The 13,889-nt window shown below is 49.8% G+C and overlaps 1 protein-coding gene across 1 annotated transcript; it reads left to right on the forward strand.

Annotated features, from left to right (window-relative positions):
- Window positions 1-318: 318 nt before the first annotated feature.
- SIX1 (SIX homeobox 1) lies at window positions 319-4,622 on the forward strand. The gene is made up of 2 exons (XM_005890686.3): window positions 319-1,306; window positions 3,321-4,622. Exons 1-2 carry the CDS (start codon window positions 747-749, stop codon window positions 3,613-3,615), a joined length of 855 nt encoding a protein of 284 aa, XP_005890748.1. The 5' UTR covers window positions 319-746; the 3' UTR covers window positions 3,616-4,622.
- The last annotated feature ends 9,267 nt before the right edge of the window (window positions 4,623-13,889 follow it).

The raw sequence follows: 13,889 nt of genomic DNA on the forward strand, positions 1-13,889 counted from the left end.
TTATTCATTCCAACATTAAGGTAATTAAATATGAGCTCACCGGGAAATGGCAAGTCTGCAAAGGACAGGGACAGAGGTACGGAGGGAGAGGAGGGGAATTAGAAGGTCTGGAGCCATTGATTTGTGCAAAGATGTGCGCGGCTGCCCTTAGGTGACACAGCAGAGGGGGCTCACGTTGCAAGGTCCTGACGCGCTCACCCACTCCCACCGCCCCCCGTCCCTGGGAAGCACCGCTCCCTCCCTCCTCCCCACTTCGCTTCTCACCACTCGCGGTCCCTCTCCTCCCACCACTCCCTATCCCTCGCTGTACAGCCTCGCCCTCCCCGCGCGGGGCGGCGCGGCCTCGCAGCCCGGCCCGGCGGCGCGCGGGCTGGCCAGCCCCGGATAGGCGCCGCCCGCAGCCAATCAGCGCGCCGAGAACGCTGCGCGCTTTAAGGCAGCTGCAGGGAGAACAGAAACCAAGTTCCCCGGCAACGAGCAGCATCCACCCGGCCGGAGGCAGGAGCCAGCGAGGCCCGAAAAGCTGCGGAGTGAGCCGGCCGTTCCTTTTCCAGCGCGCGCTCTACTCCTCCTCCACTTACTCGGCCGCCCGTCTTCAAGTCTTGACTCGCTTTTACGCCTTCGCACAGCCTAGGGAGGGGGTTAGGAGCTGCCGCGCCCCCCTCCCTGCGGCTGCCTCCCCCTGCTTTTTCGGCTTTGCTCCCTGCCGCGTGCGCCCGGGTAGTGCGCCCCGGCAGGCCCCAGCCATGTCGATGCTGCCATCGTTCGGCTTCACACAGGAGCAAGTGGCGTGCGTGTGCGAGGTTCTGCAGCAAGGCGGGAACCTGGAGCGCCTGGGCAGGTTCCTGTGGTCGCTGCCCGCCTGCGACCACCTGCACAAGAATGAAAGCGTGCTCAAGGCCAAGGCCGTGGTCGCCTTCCACCGCGGCAACTTCCGCGAGCTCTACAAGATCTTGGAGAGCCACCAGTTCTCGCCTCACAATCACCCCAAGCTGCAGCAACTGTGGCTGAAGGCTCACTACGTGGAAGCCGAGAAGTTACGCGGCCGGCCCCTGGGCGCGGTGGGCAAATATCGGGTGCGCCGAAAATTCCCTTTGCCACGAACCATCTGGGACGGCGAGGAGACCAGCTACTGCTTCAAGGAGAAGTCGCGGGGCGTGCTGCGGGAGTGGTACGCGCATAACCCTTACCCCTCGCCGCGTGAGAAGCGGGAGCTGGCCGAGGCCACGGGTCTCACCACCACCCAGGTCAGCAACTGGTTTAAGAACCGGAGGCAAAGAGACCGGGCCGCCGAGGCCAAGGAAAGGTACGCGGCATCATTCCCGCAGATCGGGCTACCCTGGGAAGCCTTCCTTTCCCCTCCGCCCCTTTTCACCCCCGCAGGCACCAACCACCTCGATCACCCCGCTGGCCGTAGCCCCTCCGCGGGGCGGCGCCCCGGCCTCGGCTGCACTGCGGCGAAAGTTCATGAACTCTGAGATCGCTCGCTAGGGATGGGGGGAGGGTGGAGGGCGGTGTTCATCTGATTTGAGTGTCCGCGCGTGGATTTCCTGGGATGTGAGTGTCGGGAAACGTTGGCGCTAGGTTTGTTTTTCATGTCTTCTTGGCTGGCTAGAGGGAGAGGAGTGGCGGGTGGAGAGTGAGTTTTTAGATCAAGCAGAAGGGAAACGTTGATTGGTATCGCGGGGGAAGGGGTTCAGTGGGGGCTGAGGATCTCGAACCTCTCTCTTCTCGCACCCCGGAAGGGTGAAGCTGTCCTGAAACTTCTGCTCAGTTTCCACTCGCGCCGGGTCCTTCAGTCGCGCTTTCCTGGCAGTCTTCTGGGTGAGAGGTCACTTCCATTCGCACTAGCTGCACAAAGGGAGGAGTCTTTCGAAAGAAGTCCACAGAAGAGAGCGCTTTGGGAGGGTTGGCGCTGCGTTGACTCCCCGGCGCCCCAAGTCCAGAACTGATTCTCTTCGTCGGCTCCCTGGCGCGTGGCCGGGTGCCGCGGCGGGTCCGGCCCGCTGTCTGCGCCGCTCACCCGGGCGAGGAATGGATCTCCAATCTCAGACTTCTCTCACCCCAGAACACAGAAGACAACATTTTTTTCAACCTGTCTCTGCCTCCGCTCTCCTCACACGAACACCCCTGGCCACCTGGCCCGGCTCCACTCTTTTGCTGTGGAGTTTCCGACCAAGATTCGGAAGAGCTTCGGGGAGGTGGCGGCGGCCGGGAGAGCGCTCCGGAGAGCCGAGCAGTTTCGGGGAAACCTGAACGCCCAAGTCGGCCGAGTTTCTTTTGTTCGCTTCGGAGCCTGGAGGCCGAAGAAGTCGCCGCCTTGTTTCCCTCTGGGAAGCAAGAGTGTGGAGAAATTCAGCCGAGATGGGCATTTTGGGAGAGAGAGACTGCGAGAGATGGGAAGAGTTGGACAGACAGGCAACTCCGGGGTGGGGGGCATTCTGAAGGCAGAAGCGCGAGGGCTGGGAGACCTTGCAGTTTAGCAGCACCGAGCGCCCAGGCTGACATCCCGGTACATCACACCCGCTCAGGCTGTGCCTGGTCTTGAAGTTCCCCTGCCGGGAAAGTGTGCGCCGGTGTGTGTGTCCGCAGGGAGTTTGAAAGAGCACGTGAGGCACCGAGGACTGAGCGAATAACACCGGGCCAGGGACGGTACAGTTCCATTTAGACGTCTGTTACAAAACGGCCTGTCCTTTAAGCCAGGCCAGAGGGCCCACTCCCTGATGAAATCGGAGAGACTGGCTGCGCTCCCTGTGTTTACTCAGGTCACTGGGCCGCTCTGGACACCACTTCCCATGACCTGTCCTGTGCCTCTGAAACCACAACCTCCAGGCAGGGGCAGGGAAACTCGACAGTTAATTGTTTCCTCAGATGGGAACAGGACAATTGACTTGATTCACCACCAAACATCTGTGCACTGGGCGCTGTTCGACCCCACCCCCCCGTCATTTTCTTCATCACCAACAACCATTTGTTGGAAGATTTTCAAATTTCCTTACTTCTAAATGTGGTACTTCTTGATAGGTATTTAATAATAACTGTTAGAACAAAAATTTAAAGATAATTTTTTGTGCATTTCAAATAAGCACTGCTGATTTGGCTTTCTAAACTCTGGAAGAGGAAAGGATCCGGCATCACCTTTCTCAAGTCTCTTAGGCCTCCTCTCTTTCCCCCAGGACTCTGTGGGGTGGGTGAGAGGGCAGAACTCCATTTGGGTCAGTGACTGATTGCACAATGGCCCTTTCCTTCTTCCAGCTCCCTCCCTCCATCTCACACTTTTTTTTTTTTTTAACCATATGGTGTTGTCCTCTGTTTCTTAGGGAGAACACCGAAAACAATAACTCCTCCTCCAACAAGCAGAATCAACTCTCTCCTCTGGAAGGGGGCAAGCCACTCATGTCCAGCTCAGAAGAAGAGTTCTCACCTCCCCAGAGTCCAGACCAGAACTCCGTCCTTCTGCTGCAGGGCAACATGGGCCACGCCAGGAGCTCCAACTATTCTCTCCCGGGTTTAACAGCCTCTCAGTCAGCGCACAGCCTGCAAGCCCACCAGCATCAGCTCCAGGACTCCCTGCTGGGCCCCCTCACCTCCAGTTTGGTGGACTTGGGGTCCTAAGAAGGGAGGGACTGGGGCCTCGAAGCAGCAACTAGGGACACTTGTAAATAGACATCAGGAACATTTTTTGCAGCTTGTTTCTGGGGTTCTTTGCGCATAAAGGAATGGTGGACTTTCACAAATATCTTTTTAAAAATCAAAACCAACAGCGATCTCAAAGGTAGTACCCTCTTCTCTCCGACTCTTTCCACTTCTACATTTCCCCTCCCAGTGTGGAGATCAGGGGGGGGCGGAAAAAAAACCCAAACAAACAAAAACATCCAGTTACCCAGCCTTGGTTCTGGGCAACCCGTGTTCCTGCTTCAGTAGGCTTCTTTTTTCTTCTCTTTTTTTTTCAGTGAATGGAATTACAGATCAACTGGATTTTAATTATTTCATCTTAATTTATTTATGGAAAATGTTTTGAGAAGCGGAAAAGGAAATGAAAATGAGAGAGAGAGGGAAGTTAAAACAGTGAAAAGATCCTCCAGCCTGAGAGGAACTGGTTGCATTCTTAAGGTGAATAGGAAAAATATGATCTTATACCTTTTTTGATGGGGAAAATTAAGTTTACATTTTTCATATTTAGTGTTAAATAATTTTATGTAGATTAAAAGGAAAGAACAGTATTAGGGGGAAAAAAACAAGTGCCTAAATGTCTTAATGCTCTCTATGTGAGGCAGTTAGAAATAGAAGTGACCATTAGTAATACAACTATTTTTGTCAAATTTAGTGGGGGTTTTTGGTTGTTGTTTGTTTTCTTGGGTTTTTTTTTTATGGCAAACTTTAAAAAATGTACCAATGTGGAAAAAACACTTTCCTGAATGCCATTACTTCTCATGCCCTTGAAGCTCTCATATCTGTAGCCTACTCCTGTTAAGGGTTTCTCCTTTTCCTAGTTTCTAGCTTGCAACAATACGTAACAAATCTGGCTACCTGGTATTTGTTACTAAAACAGCATGTGTTTGCAGGTTTCTTTTCTATTGTACCTAAACCAGTCTAAATTAAAACTTAGTAGAACACCAGGAGTACTGATTCTGTTTCTGAAAGGTGAGTTGTGTACTGCTGTCATTGGGCTCCCCCCTTTTTTAACGAATAGAGTTTTTTTTTCTTTATTACTTAATGGTGGTTATGAATTGCAGGGTACGTTGGCCATCCCCTGAACCAAGAATGGTGACTGAGTTAATTATGTGACAGAAAAAGAGCGAATTCAAATTTGGTGTATTTATTTATTTTTTGTTACTTTAGATATGCAGTTTTGTTTACCACTAGCTTTTCTCCACAGAATTCGTACGTTAGCTCTTTTGTATTATTAACAAATTTATGACAAGACTGTGAAAGTAAAATAATTTATCTGCTTGGAGAAAAAAAGGGAACTCCTACAAGGATAGCAACATTGTGAATTAATCTGTACAAATAGAAAGCAGACCAACAGGACAGGAGCTCTTTGCAGTGCTGCCGGATGGTGTCCAGAAACAATCCCAGTAATCATGTAGGCTCCATATTATTTTTGCCTGGGGCAAAAAATGATGTACCTTGTATTTAGCTTTTAAAATTAGTGAAACAAATGGCATTATTTATTAAAATTCTACTCAGGATAACAGGATTGGCTTGCTTGTGCTTTGTAAAATATTGCTCCCCAGAGGAAGTCTATTTATTTTATGACATGACAGTTTCATAATTTTGATTTTTCTCCATCTGTGTCACCATTAATATGTTCATTTCTTTCTTACTCTTTCCTATCTTTCCTGCCCTGATCTAGAAGTGGGGGTAGGGGTATTAAGGCCTTCTTCTTATTTTTTTAATGCCAAATGGTTTTGACTGAGTTCCAGGGAGAAAGGGTCGCTGTACTTAACTGTAGTCACTTTTACTTATAAAGTCATTTTTCCCCTCAGTGATGGACAGATGTTCACACAGCCGCTCAGAGACCATCCTTTGCATTGGGAGCTCAGAGTCCCAATCTCCCTTGTTAGTGTTTTGGATCATTAAGTTGGTGTTTATTTAAGTCACTAGGGTGTTTATTCTCCACGTCTTGGGCCACGGAGAAATGCCACCCTCTGCAGGAGGGGCTCTCACAGGGGATCTCCTCGCATTCTTCACATTCACTGCCCAAAACAAACACCCAGCACAAAGATAGCTTTCAATGACCCTGACAGGCTTCAAAGGACACCGCGGAAATCTCCCTGGAAAATAGGAAGGGCCAATTACTTTAATTTCTTACAAGCCCTCTCTTCCTACTCCGATGACTACCCCCCAATCTTCCAGCTCTGTTGAGTATAATTTTAGACTCGGGGAAGTTCTGTCTCCCTGGGTGCCTCGGCCCACTTCCTGCTGCCTTGGTTGGTGAATCTTGGAAATGTCTGCAGATCTGGCGAGGAGCAGAGCGGGCCGGCCGGTCCTGTAAAAGCCCCTGTGATTACTGCTTGTAAACTCGTTAAAAGGACAATTTTCTGTCACAGCCATAAACTCTTTGTAAAATCCCTGGCATTCGATCCACAGTGCACATATTCCAGATGTGTTTAATAAGAAATTGCACAATGTGCCTCCCTCACCATCCTCCTCTCGGTCTGGCTAAACTGGGGACAAGCAGGAGGAGGTGAGAAAGCTGGATGTTGCCTTGAGTTTTCTTGGCAATCATTTTAGAGCAATCACTGGGTGGGGGGGGGGGGAACTAACCATATTTCTTTTTTTCCTCGAGGAAATCTTCAAGGACCAGCTGTCAAGGGACCTCCAATTTACCTTCTCATATTCTCAGTTTAACTGAATCAAAGCCACTTTCTGATTTCTCCTTTACAGATTTCGTAAGGAGAGCCAAAAATAATAATGATTTCTAGATAGTTTTTAGGACGAAACCTTACAGAATTTTACCGAGTAAAATAAAGTAATAATACACTGGGGCGATTTTCAAATTTTGGAGTTTTAAATCTGAACACAGGATACTTCGGGTCCCCGTTGCCTTTTCTCCTTGACCTCTTGGCTGAGAACGAAGCTTCTTTAAATACTCGAGAGGCAAAAGGGCTTGGCCGGCGGTTTCTGAATTTTGGCTTAGCAGACAGGGACTCAAGAGCCCCCAAACCCCACGAGATGCGGGCTGGGAACCGGACGCCGCTGGTCCCGGGAACTATCCTCCAAGCAAAGACAGCTCAGTCTTGACCCAGAAATGAAGTGGAGGCTTCCAGGAAGAGGCAGCGGCACTGGCACTTATGGGCGAACTGAGTTTGCTGAGCAGTGACCCTTGTCCCGCCGCAGTCCTCCGCACCCTGAGGGCCGGTCGGGCCCCTGGCACTGACCGCGCACGGAGCGGCTGTTCCTCTGCCTCACCGCCGCCGCCACCGCCGCTCCTGCAGCTGCGGCCGAAAGGGCTTCACTCCTTTTCCCTCCGCCGCCTGGAGGTCTTCGCTCAAGTCTGCAGGCAGTACTCCAGGTTAGAGAGCCAGAGGTTTCCGTTCCGCGCGTCTCAGGCTGCAGGAAGCTGGGGGAGTTTCTCCTGCCACCCCGCAGACTCCGGAGGCTGCTCCTTCTCCTCTGCCCTCCCGAGGCACTGGGAGTCGAGGCGCTGCTGCTCTCCGCCCCCAGACCCGGGCGGGGTCCCCTCACCTCCGCACCGAGGATCGCTCACATCCACATTCCGGGAGGGAGTCGCATCACAGCGCAGCTCCAGGCGCGGGGCCTGGTGGCGCGGCCCTCGGAGCCCCTGAGAGCAGAGGCTGCAAGGAGGTGCCGCGGCCTGAGCTTCGTGGGACAACGCGGCTGCCGTGGCCTTAGGCACCCCGGAGCCACATCCTAACCCTTCGTCGGGTCTCCCTCTTTTGAGTCAAGGAGCTAAATTCCTGGCGAGACCCCCGAGCGGCACGGAAAGCACTCCTGAAGGGGTTGGACCAGGCCGGGTGGTGGCAGGAGGAAGCGGTCGTGGCCGCTCACGGCTCCCGGGCAGGGCGGCAGGTGGAGCGCCCTTGGGTCTCAGACGCCAAGGCGGCCGTGCTCAAGCCCCTGAGCCTGGTCGGGAGGCGGCCTAGGCCCCGCCGCCCTCCCCGCGTCACGTATGGCCCGTGTCTTTTGCTTCCTGCGGCCTGGGTTTTGGCTCACGGGCCTGGGCTCATCCCCTGCGCGTTCGGCGGAGGGGTGCCAGTCGCAGAGGGCGCCCCTTCGATGGCGGAGGAGAGCGGTCCGGGTTTCTAGGGTCTCGGGCACGACCGGGAGGCAGCTTGGCTTCATCGACCAGCCGGGCCTCGTTAGGCGTTTCCCCCACTGGCCCGAGGCCCTGGGGTGAGCAGAGGCCTTTTCCCCACGCGCATCGCCGGGGCCCCAGGAAGGAGGCGCAGGCCAAGGCCCGCAACGTGTTTCGGACTGGGCCATCGCGGCGCACACTCTGCCCTTCTTTAGTGGGGTAGGTGGCGTCGACAGGAACAGGTGGGTCAGGGTTAAGGTGAGGAAAGTGGCTGATGGCCCACGTGCTCCCTCTATACTATTTCTTCTTTTCTGGTTTTTCCCAGTAGGCTAAAAACTCTCCCAGGCTACCTCCTCCAGCCACCCGGAAGCCAGCAGAACTAGTGTCTGTGCCCACTTAGTCCACAGGAGCAATTCGCACAAGGGTACCCGAGGGCTCAGTCCCTTAGCACTCAGGTATGGTCTTAGGTGGGGACTTGTGAGCCCCCTCAAGGTCGTAGTGATCCTGCCTCCCTTTCCTCTCTAGTCTGATTGAATCCGATAGTACACCTGAAAGATGTTCTCTGAAGACATGGGTTAAATCGGCCAGGACAGAGAAGTCAAAATCATGGGGGAATTGTTGGCTTGTCCTCTACCCAGAAAAACTGCTGCCGTGGAAGGCCACATTTTCTCTAGTGTTTTAAACTGAGTATACACACACAACTTCGTTCCAGCTGATGAAATTGGAAACCTGTTCTCCCACTGAGGATGGCAATCAGTGTTTTAGGCGCTGTGGTCCTTTCAGACAGTGAGGAACAACACTGCAGTAGCATTTAAAAACAAAGAGAAAGAGACTGCTTGAGGCGCGGGTGTATGCCTGACTTTCCCATCTGAGTTTCAGCTTCTCTTAACTTGTTAATGGACAGCTGAGACCCCACTTCTCAGCATGCAGAGCACAAACTCCTCAAGGTCTGCTCTCCTATATTGCTTCACTACCTGGGAGTCTACCCCCTCCCCTTTAGCAAAAGTGTCCACTAATTGTTTTCCTTTGCATAACATTAAAATATTCTTAAAATCCCATTTGTCTCCCCCCAACCCCATCCAACAGGAGCGTGCAGAAAGAAAAACTAATTAAAAAAACTAAAAAACGCAACCCAACCTTATCTTTGAAAGAGAAAAGAGTTAACTTCAGATTTAACACATACCTAAGTGTATCTGAAATGCCTACCCAATTGTAATTAAAATACTACTAGGAGATATTGGCTGCTCTCCCTTCACTGCCATTAGTGGTTGTCATTAAAAAGACAGATAATTAGAAAGAAAGATGGAGACATGGAAATGTATACCAGCTCTCTCCATCTGGTCCCCTGCCCTTGCTATCCTCCCTAACTTACAAGATAAATCTTTTATGGAACTGACATAGGCAGATCCAAATAGAAGCACTGATGGATTAACTCAAAGCAAATTTATTTTAATTTGCTATATAATTTATTTTAGAATAAGATTTTAAATTGATTATAACTTTTAAAATGCCATGACTTATTTATAACAGATACATAGTTTATTGATGAGGTGGTGGTTCAGGAGCTGAGCTGATATGCATTTGGCATCTTAATGGAAAAAAATGGCCCTAGACTACATATTTTTTAAGATTAAAAAAAAAAAACTTTGAAATGTTCTTTAACATTTCATAGAGCTGGTCAGTTGGCATCCCTGGCTTCCAACCAGCAAGCCTGTAAAACCAACTTTCTAGGTGTTTTTAACCTTCTATTAAGTATTTTAACAAATTCAGCTCCTCTCCTTCACTCCCTTAAGGCATGGCTTTAACTGCCTTGCAACACTTCAGTTCTAATCCGGGTTGCCAGTTATCCAAATGATCTAAATACCAGGGAAAGGCAATGGGACTGTGAACAAACAAAAACAAAAAAACCCAAATCAAACCTATATAGCTATGACATTTTTAGTTGGCTCTCAAACAGATATTTTTAAACTATAAGCATCAGTATGCAGCACAACGTTCCCCTTAATTTTTGCAGCTTTGTGTGTGTGTATTAGTGGTGGGGACTGGTGTGGTTGGTGGAGAGGAGCAGCAATTTACAGAGCTTAGAGTGAAAACGCACATTTTGAAGGTGAGGTGGCATAATCTATACCATGCAAAAGGAAATTTTATGTCAAAATCAAGGAAGTAGTTAATGAAGGAGCATTAGCTCTGTACCTGGGATGCCATGAATATGAAAGTAAGTAACAGCTTAAAAAATTAAGATAGGACAGCATGCCTTAGTATCTATGAAGTAAGAAGAACATTTAAACAATTGAAGCCTTGTCTGTCTTCAGATATGTGGTGAATATTTTCTATGCGTTGCTGATGCTATATAAACATAACTTGCTTCCTCCTAAAGTCAAGTTCTTTATTTTAATTGAAGAATAATATTGCTCAGGGCTCTACCTCTGAGTACAAATAGCTAATCTAAGAAAATCAGTTCTGGGAATCTGGAACCAATGGCTGTTTTCAAAATAAACAGACAAAATCTTCATAAAGAAGGCCAGGAGGATTATTTTTACACACAGTATATCTGTGATTTCTCACCAAAAAAAAAAAAAAAAACACTTTTATGGAAAGACTAAAAGGCAGAATGACAATAGAGTCCTCTTACCATATTTCTGTTTTAAAAAATCATCCTGATTTAAGACTCCCAAGCTGTCTTGGTTAAAATTTCCAATATTAATATATCTTAGAAGCAAATCTGTGTGCCCTTCCTCTTTCCGTCTTTTTTAAAAATTTCCTAGTGTGGGGACAGAGATATAAGACAAATGTATTACAAAATAAAAAATAAAGGTGTAATTTAAAACGTGTTTATAATATTTAATGAATAGCAGGTAAACAGTATCCTCACAGCAAAGAACACCAGTTTGCTTTGTGCTTTTGTTCAGCTAACTCAACTAAGGAAATGAATGAGGGAAGATTTGAAATCATTCTGATTGTCCAGTACAGAGCCCAATATGGATGCTCAACAAGGTTGACTTAGGGAAGAATCTGGGGGAGGGGAAACACCCATTTACAGAAATTTCTTAGAAACTCATGTCAGAGTAGAGATTTTCCTTTTATTAGGATCCCAACTCCACTGACACCTAGGCAGGAAGATATCCAGATCTACCTAAGTTTGGAGATCACATTTGGGATTCCTTTCAGTAGATAGGACCAGGTGACCCGAAGATGCCCCTTCTCTCTTGGTTCCTAGGTTCCAAGTCCCACTAAGATGGGAACCTCACAAACTAAGAAACTGCCAAGTGGAGCAGATATAAAGATGTTCCCTCCAAATGTCATTCTTGTCATGTGGTGTGAATGTGTGTGGTGAGATTTCCGAAAATGTGTTTTTCGTTCCCTTGGGGGACAAGAAAGAGTTAATTTGTTTTCTGACAGGTTTCACACTGTGGGCAGGTCTGCCAAAAAAGAGAGGAAACAGAGAACAGCCGTATGATTAATTCTACCTGTTTTTCCCATGAGCGATCACCTGCTCCAGGGGTCATGAATAGCAGGTAGCTCTCCCTCTCCAGGGCTCTGAGAGCTTCGTTTGTTTGGTGACAGCTGAGTGACAAGGCCTGAAACCCGAACCCATCGCCCGGCCTGATGGGGGGATAAAAACTCTGGATGTTCCCTCAAACATTTCAGGAAATGAAAGTTGTAACGCGATCCCTCCTGCGCCCACATCTCCCCCAGCAAACACAAAAGCTCAAAGGAGCCTTCTCGGATTGAATTCGGCCAGAGTTGATGGAGGGAAAGCGGAGCCCGACGCGGGGCGAGGGGGAGGAGAAGGGAGCGGGCCGAGGCCGCGGTTGGCAGGCTTTCTGAAGCAGGACTGGAGGAGTGCAGAGCCGGGAGAGAGCTGGGCGCCAAGAGGCCCGGGCGCCCCTGGGGGCCGGCTTCCACGCGGCGTCCCAAGCGCCCTGAGCCTCCAGACCGTATGGACAGCTGTCGCCCCCTACATCTGTCTTTAGGGTCAACCTGAAGTGGGAAGGAAACCCTGCGGCCTTAAGCCCTGAGCAGATAGATCCCTGCTATTTGCGCGGCCTCTGCACCAGGGCCTAGAGTCCCCCCTGCGGGCCGCAGCGCAGGCCCGAGCCCCACCTTTGCGCCCATGCCGGCCTGGGCGGAGGCTCTGGGACCCCGCGCCTGCTCTCGGGCGGAGGTGGACCTTCTCACCCGCCCCCGGGCGGGATCAGACTGAGCTGCCGGGACCCTGAAGGCTGGGAGGGACGCCGCCCGGGCCTCACTCAGCGCCCTCGCGCTCGGCCGCCCCCATCAGTCAGCAGCATCCATCTGCCTCCGGCCTCGCCCGCACTGGTAGTGGAAGCTCCCAGCCAGTGGCCGGGAGGAAGGCGTGGGGGGCGGGGAGGGGCGGGGGAGCAAGGGGAGCTGAGATGTTGACGCTCCGACCCCCACGCGGCCAACCGTCCCTGGGTCGTACTGTCCTGTCAATCAGCGTGCCGGTGCCCGCGCAGCCTCTGGGTTGGTAGGAGAAGTAAACGCTAGGCCCCCTCAAGGCGAGTTTTCCTCCTTAGCCCTGACAGCTGTTACTGCTTTGTTCTGTACAGCATTTTCAGTTTTTTTCTCTCCGTAAATTCAGAAATCTTTCCCAGATATCATCATCAGACCTCATCTCTCTCCCCAACCTTCATGGGGACTAAGAAAGTTATTTTCTTTTACTCTTTTAAACGCAGAAGCTCGTTACAGGGCAAACTGACCTGGGAAGCAGAATAACGCATTGCCACAGATCCATCACTTGCACACACTTGCGACTTGTGTGACTATGGGCAAGTTACCTCACTTGGCCGAGCCTCATCAGGGAAAACAGGAAACATGATACATAGCAGGGGTACCATGATGCTTCAATGAGCTGAAGTATTAAATGTAAAGTGACTTGGCACTAAAGACAATGACTAGTAGCTATATTATAAGTTTGGAGACTCCTTAGACGTTCACAAAGCTGCCTGGGAAAATTCCCATGATGCTAGAGTTTTCAGTGAGGGCAGATTATGACTATTTCCACCTTTTGTGAAGAAGGCAATGGCAACCCACTCCAGTACTCTTGCCTGGAAAATCCCATGGACGGAGGAGCCTGGTAGGCTTCAGTCCATGGGGTCGCAAAGAGTCAGACAGGACTGAGCAGCTTCACTTTCACTTTTCACTTTCATGCACTGGAGAAGGAAATGGCAACCCACTCCAGTGTTCTTGCCTGGAGAATCCCAGGGACGGCAGAGCCTGGTGGGCTGCCATCTATGGGGTCGCACAGAGTCGGACACAACTGAAGTGACTTAGCAGTAGCAACAGTAGCCACCTTTTGTGAAACATTGAAAGAAGCACAAGTCAACCTAAGGTTTGATTAGCCTTTGGGGGTAGCCAAAGCTGAGTCTTATTTCTTGAAGGTCTGAGTCTAGAATCTAGAAGTTTAACCTCAGTAATTTAATTCTGGAATGATATTTAAATTTACAGTGCTTGGAAAATGTCATCTCTGTTGTTCATAATTTGAACACTTGTGGAGATGCCATCATGTATGGTAGAGTTATATTGATGAAAAATAAAGCCCACTTAAACGTGCCTGAAAATGACAAATTACTTAGAAGGGAACTAGAGCATTCAGCTGAGTAGAGAATTTAAGGCCCCACCTAAACGTGTCAACATAAGTGTAGAATAAGAAAGTACTTAAAAGATTTAATGCCTTGCTGATGTTAACACAGTGCTGGACATAATAGCACCTGATAAATATTATTTAAGTAAATGAATGGGCTGCTGAAATGACGGAGAGTCTTTAGATAGAATGTAATTCCCAGAGTTGGAATTTTGCAGGACTCTCTTGGGTACATTTCTTCTCTTGTGACACTCTCTAATGATCACAAGGGATGAATAGTTCATTCTGACATGCCGCACATCCTTCTCTGATTTCAAGGACTTTCTCATTCAGGTATTATTGAAAGCTAAGTGCATGGCTGAAATTTGCATGGGTCAATGAGAGAGAGGAGAGACTATGATAGAAAGAATATGAGAGAGAGAGAATATGAGAGAGAATTTCGGGGGTTATGTTGGGACACCGCCCCCCTCCGACTGACACACTCAGTGGTAGAACCAGAGACCCAGAACTACTGATAGGAGG

Source organism: Bos mutus, chromosome 10 (genome assembly GCF_027580195.1).
Source record: "Bos mutus isolate GX-2022 chromosome 10, NWIPB_WYAK_1.1, whole genome shotgun sequence".
NCBI classification, from domain to species: Eukaryota; Metazoa; Chordata; class Mammalia; order Artiodactyla; family Bovidae; genus Bos; species Bos mutus.

Excerpts from the sequence above, each read along its gene's own strand:
- SIX1 (XM_005890686.3), top strand. The coding sequence starts at position 747 with ATGTCGATGCTGCCATCGTTCGGCTTCACACAGGAGCAAGTGGCGTGC. Across the intron at positions 1,307-3,320 it reads GCCGCCGAGGCCAAGGAAAG|GGAGAACACCGAAAACAATA; the intron begins GTACGCGGCATC and ends TCTGTTTCTTAG.